The sequence below is a fragment of the Lingula anatina genome, chromosome 10 (assembly GCF_051362555.1).
Source record: "Lingula anatina isolate TDL-2025a chromosome 10, LinAna3.0, whole genome shotgun sequence".
NCBI lineage: Eukaryota > Metazoa > Brachiopoda > Lingulata > Lingulida > Lingulidae > Lingula > Lingula anatina.
In genome coordinates this window covers 8,288,579-8,294,807 of record NC_141776.1, presented here as the reverse complement: position 1 = coordinate 8,294,807, position 6,229 = coordinate 8,288,579, and the positions used below count along the sequence as shown (strand labels likewise).

The following is a 6,229-nucleotide window of genomic DNA, read 5'->3' as shown; positions in this document are numbered from 1 at the left end:
CACAAACGAATACACAGACACACACACCCACAAATGAACACACACACAAATAAACAATCACAAACACACTCACGCACACAAAGGGGTCGAGTAATAATGAAAATTCAGAAAACAGGAAAATCATTAAAAAAAAAAAATAGGAAAAAATAGGAATTTTATTGCACAAGTATAGAAAAACAAAAGGAATTACTCCATAAGAGAGATGGCCTCCCAACACCCACAGAGCAATACCGGTCTAACACACATCTTTACTAGTAGTAATTTAGTGTAACAACAATCATTCATCCAACAATCTTTTAAACGATAACGTCAAATACAGTTGTATATGGTTAACTCTATGATCAATACTGTCAGTGTAACACATCTTTTATAACATTTAACATAGATGTACATTCATACATGTAGGTTATATCTTCAAAACAATGTAAACTGTCAAAAACACCAGTATTTTAACATTTTGGGGCGTTTGATCTTTTCCGTCGAACACTCATATTATTCACTAGACATTTTTTGCTCTACAGCTGACTGTTCAGCTGAGATGGCTCTTTCAGCCTTTATAAACAACAGTTGCCATTTGCAATTTAGAAATGTGCGGGTTTGTGACCTGCCCTTTATGTGAATCTGAGTGTATTGTGGGCTGGAACCACTTCGTAGTTAACTGTCTTTCTTATTGATGAACGTGCTGAACTTTTTTAATATTGCTATGCGATTAAACAACAATTTTGATATTTTAAATTTTGATCAGAACAAGTTTTTATTTTCGATTAGTAATGACAACATGCTTAATTTACATGTATTTGCCAAGTTCTGCTGCCGGGGTCAGATAAGCATTGCACAGGAATGTTAATAACCTTGTCTGAATTGAAAAAGAAACCACTGTAAGCCATCTAATAATAAAAAGCAATAAGTGTTATTGACGAAAACACACGGTGCGACAGGAATTACCCAGAATTATGGCATTGGCAATTTACATCACAGTTACCGTGAAAACTGAGAATAAAAGATGTTGAATGGCTTCTGTCTGTGAAAATACTCTCGTTTAATTATCTGTCTCTCAAGATTTCGCATCTGCCGGACTAATGCGTCCTATGTCTAACAGAATTCGCGTGAAAAGAGTTCCGTTTTGGAATAAGACCACGTGATACTGTAGGTTACTGAGGCCGTCTCGCTTGAATCGGGTGCGGCTTGTGTCCAGCAGTCTCCCCCTGCGAATATGATTTATTTATTCTTTCGTTTAATTATTTATTTGATTATTCGTTTGTTTGTTTGTTTGTTTAAATAAAAGATAATAACCACAAAGGCATGGATAAATGAATAAATACAAAAATACGTTTATTGAAAAATATAATGTAACCCACTTTTAAATGACCTTTCATACGTAGATTTTTTTTTCAGTAGCGTGGGAAAGAGTAAGAGACAGAGAGAGACAGACAGACAGACAGACAGATAGAGACACAAAACGAGGTGTGTGTATGCGCGTGAGAGAGAGAGAGAGAGAGAGTGAGAGGAAGAGAGAGAGAGAGAGAGATTAAGATAGGGAAAGAGAGAGTCAGATGCCTTAATACCCACATCAACTGGGGACTAATGCGATATCCTCTCTGCCTGTGCCCCGCCATTTTGTACCTTCCAAGTTCAAGGGGAGATCTGTCTATTGGCAGCCCAATGCTGGATATTCTGAAACGACAACAACCCAACAACCCGATGTTTTGGCTATTTTGAAACACCCTCAGTTCAACAACATGCTATAAATGCATGAAACCTGTTTTTGCACAGAATGGTGTTGTAATGACTTTATGGCAGACCAAACCAAAACAGACATGTCACACTGATATATGTGTGTGTGTGTGTGTGTGTGTTTGTGTGTGTGTGTGTTTGAGAGAGAGAGTGTGTGTGTGTGTTAGTGTGTGTGTAATATTGTAATTCACAGGGAATAAAGATTAAGAACAACGGACTCCGCCTCTCTCTCTCTCATTCTCTCATCTGTGCTCACATTACTCTAAAAACACTATTTATTCTTATCTGATGAACGTTTAGCGTTGACGTACGGTAATTGTACGTACGGTAAATTGTGCTAGTTGAGACTGTAATGTTGTTGCATATTCTTTCTAAACTGTGCTGATGACACGTTTGGAATGCAGCTAAATACATGGACAGTATTATTGAAAGAAAAAACTCTCTTTCTTTCTCTCTCCAGTCTGTAATCAATCACAATCATTACCTCTCCGCCATGTCATCGTCCTCGCCACCCCAGCCCCAGAACTCATTGCTGTAGCCATTAACAGCTTTGAACTGTTTCTTTGTGAAGGCCAGTACTCCTCCCACTAGTTTTTTGTACGGCAATCTTGAAAATGGCAGAACGAAATTATTAAAATATTACTTGCCTGCTTGCCGTTAACGTTGGTTGTGCGTTAGTGCCGCTTTGTAAATAAATGAAATAAATGAGTATCAGCAAAGCTCGAATTAACACAATATATAATATAAAGTTACTACTACTGCTGCCGTTGTTGCTGCTACTAGTACCAACATTTTAAAGTTTCATCTATTTTTTTGACTGAATTCGATCCCCTCCCCAAGGTGAGTTTTTCCAACTTTTGTATTAATAGTATACTATAACCTCTGATATCAGGGACCCCTAAAATAGTATGCAAAACTGAAGTATATCTACAATAATTCTTGACAGACTACTAGCTGTGGTCAGGGAGTACAGAAATTCACCTTGGCCAGAAAACTAGTGGTGCTGTCTTACTGTTTTCCTTGGCTATGGGCTGTACACTGTATGTTTACGTTTTCTATTCCATTTACACGTCTACGTGGTCTTTTTACCTACCCAACTTACTTATATTTGAATTTACTAACAGCAGGAGACAAATGCCTCGGACTGGTGAATTTATAGCACCAGTACATGTTGCGGTCATCTTGTAGTAGAAGATCAACGTCATGGAAGATCACACAGTCGAAATCGAATGCCTTCTTGCACTCTATAAAGGCAGCATTCATTAATCGCCCTTTATTGAAAAGTTCTGAACCGAACTGAAATGATAACGTATTGATAAAGGGCGTGAAATCTAGCAAGGAATTTGTCATCTACCCTCTAAACCTGAACGTTGTTCTGGGTAGACGATTTGCAAACTTCAGACAAAAAAGTTTCAGAAGACAAACTACTGTTATTAGCAAACTTAATAAGGTAATTGATTAGCTTAACTGATTACATTAATTAAATGTATAATAAAAATTGTTAACGAATGTGATTTATGCCAAAAACATGTGTCGGTCTTCAAATGTTATTCTTTTCGTGAAAAAAACGTACTATTACAGTACATGCAATTGCAATATTTGGGAAAAATGACATTTACTCATTTTTGCAACGCAAGTTAGAGAAGGCTTCTCCATATAGGCTGGGTTTTTCAAGTTTAGTTCCAAAAAAAAAAAATATATATATATATATGTGCTAGTATATTAAAGAAATCTAAAAAATCTTTTTCAACCCGAAAAGGCTCATTCGATTCCTGAAATCATGGTCTCACCTGCTCAGCTACAACAATCCTGTACTCAATCATTTGGCGTTGTAAGATTGGATGATAATGAGCCAACCAGTGGCGTAGATGCTCCGGACGTTTCCTATACGGTATAATTATCACTACACGAGATCTGGCTATACAGGAACGTGGTTTCCAGTGACCATATTTAATGACGTCACCACGAAACTGACTATATCCTTTGCCAAATCCATCCACTGATGCTTCGGTCATCTTATAGAAAGTTTTGACCTTAATTCTTCCTACTTATGAATGATAAAAACAATAAGTATAACATAAGTATTCGTCAATCCATTAAAAAAATCCTGTTGATCTAAAATATTTGAGCACGGCTTTAAAAACATGACGTGAGGAAAAAAATGGTTTGTGTCGTTAAAAAATGCCAGATGGTAAAAGTTTACTTAGATGTATTAGTCTACAAAATCATATTGACGGATTGAGAATGTTACATCCGGAGAAGTAAGACACAGCGACAGGATGTGTGATTCACTTTCTCCGGCATACAGGAAAAAAACATATGCAAACAAAATTCAGCAAAGTATAACTTTATATATATGTTTGTATTTGAAACTGATATCGCTGAACACACAATTAAGCATCAATTACAGTAAAGTGAATGCTCGAATGTCATTAGTTCAAATACTATGAAAACCGGGTATAGATAGATAAACGATTAATATATGAATGTCATTTCTTCCTTGAAATAGGTTAATTTGGCTTAATGGATTCATTTGTGGATTGATAGATAGTGGTAGAAATACAGATTGTTCTTACCTAGTCCACAGGGAGATTCGGGGCAAAATGTCCCGGAAGTATTCTTGTCCTAAAAATATCGATACTGTAGATCTGCACCACCAGCGCGCAGTGTAAGTAATTAGCATTTATAGAAACAACAGAGACATGCAGAAAATAAAGGAAACGGTCAAATAATCTCTGAAACTCGATCAGGGAAGAGACGACAGAGGCACATGGTTAAAGATGCAGGCCCGTAGCCGGGGTGGAGGGTGGGGGTGGGCACAGGATTTCGAAAGAACCACCCTTTTTGCTGGGAAAAGGTCTCCTCTGGATAATTATCTAGGTATGTGAAGGTTTCATGGTAAAAGGTCCACTTTTTCAGAAAAAGAATCCCCCTTTTAAAATTGCTGGCTACGGGCTTGAGATGTTAGTTTCCGAAATATGAAAACAACGATTCAAAATTAAATTGGAGGCTGTAAAAGCATACTGATAATAGAAGTTAGTTTAAAATAAATTCTGAATAAAACTCTGCATTTTTAATATGTTTGAATTTCACTTGAACTAAGTCTAATTAAAATGGCAATGAACAGAGGTATATTTACAATGGAGGATATTCCCCAGTAAAACAGGATACAACCTTATTAACGCTAATAAAAGAACAACCTTTGTCGGTCTTTGGCAGTCGAAGCGCGGGTTCTGGAAATTTTCCAAATTGGCTCTGGTTTCAGTCTCACTGTGGTTTTGACAAGTGTCTCCACTGCTGCACGACAACTGGTATTGCACGTGCACTACAACCAGGAGAATCACACACCCTTGAGCACAAGTTAACACCACTGTTAACCGCATCGGCTTCTTCATCTTTTTTCTCGGATTGATATGATGGTGTCTTATGTTTTCAGGTATGTTCTTCTGAAATGCGAGGCTTATGGAATACGTGCAAAGTATTTTCGAATTACTGGGTCCACGATATGACTTTGGAGATTATTTAGTTTATATTTCAGAAAACGTCTGCCACAACCGCTACGATTTCTGCCCCGTTTACTCACGGCCGTAGGTTCTGCTTTTCTGTTTCATACCTGGACTGGGTGTTAGGTATCGCACAGCATTGGGTGAAGTAAATCGACATCTTTCATCTCAATAAGTCAGGGTATATATAGCTCTCTATCCTCGAGTTGCATAGTCAGTAGTCATTGCAATCTGTGTGTCCTTTTACTGTTCGACAGTAACTTCTAATATGTACTGCAAACATAGCACGGGCTCGGTATGGAAGACCCGTCCATTCCTTTGAATAATTGAGTAAGAAATGCTGTGAATTGTCAATTTACCGATATGCGCTTCATCAATCTAAAATCATCCAAGCACCCTCTAGGCAGCAAACATACGCTTTAGCATAGTTTTGTCTTGCGTAGATTTTATATGTATATTTTGGGTGTTGGAAGGAGAAAAGGAAGGGAAAAAAGGATACAGAACGTTTTATAACGTTACCTTATCTCTTCCATAGAATTTTAGGTTATATTATCGTCATGAATAGTAAAGTTCTATGTTTGCTGGGAAGTATCCCCAAAGCCTAGTGAGTGGCACATACCCCCACCCCCCCTCCTCCCATTGGACCCGCAAATGGGTGTTCGGCATGCTAGGACCTTTTACATTATCTGATTAAATAATATGGAAATATACAAAGCCATGTGACGTGATAAATACATCGGGAAAATTTTGCTTATTCGTGCTGATGGCGTAACAGCAGAGTTTTGGGATTAACAACTGTACTATCGCTATCAATCAGATCTCCCTCACCTGAACATCTAGGAACGCCGCGTTTGTCCTTATTCAATCCAAACAAGCTTATGCTAGGAAAATTTTTGAAAGAGGCCAAATAATACCTTGAAATGGAACATCATGATAATGCCCTCATATCACCTAAAAAAAGCGCTTGCACCAGCTTGTAGTAAACGCCCTAG

The 6,229-nt window shown here is 37.7% G+C and overlaps 1 protein-coding gene across 1 annotated transcript; it reads right to left on the bottom strand.

Moving 5' to 3' along the window:
- Positions 1-597: 597 nt before the first annotated feature.
- LOC106166688 (beta-1,4-N-acetylgalactosaminyltransferase bre-4-like) lies at positions 598-3,749 on the bottom strand. The gene is made up of 5 exons (XM_086997477.1): positions 3,525-3,749; positions 2,837-3,030; positions 2,219-2,341; positions 1,570-1,674; positions 598-1,205 (listed from the first exon to the last, which is right to left on the bottom strand). The coding sequence occupies exons 1-5, from the start codon at positions 3,747-3,749 to the stop codon at positions 1,055-1,057; spliced, it is 798 nt and encodes a 265-aa protein (XP_086853603.1). The 3' UTR covers positions 598-1,054.
- Positions 3,750-6,229: the final 2,480 nt, after the last annotated feature.

What these genes read in the sequence shown, in the direction of transcription:
- LOC106166688 (XM_086997477.1), bottom strand. Translation starts at nt 3,749, where the DNA reads ATGACCGAAGCATCAGTGGATGGATTTGGCAAAGGATATAGTCAGTTT. An exon ending in GACGATGACATGGCGGAGAG is followed by an intron (nt 1,675 to 2,218) that starts GTAATGATTGTG and finishes TTGTCGTTTCAG; the next exon opens with AATATCCAGCATTGGGCTGC. An exon ending in CGCATTAGTCCCCAGTTGAT is followed by an intron (nt 1,206 to 1,569) that starts GTGGGTATTAAG and finishes TCATATTCGCAG; the next exon opens with GGGGAGACTGCTGGACACAA.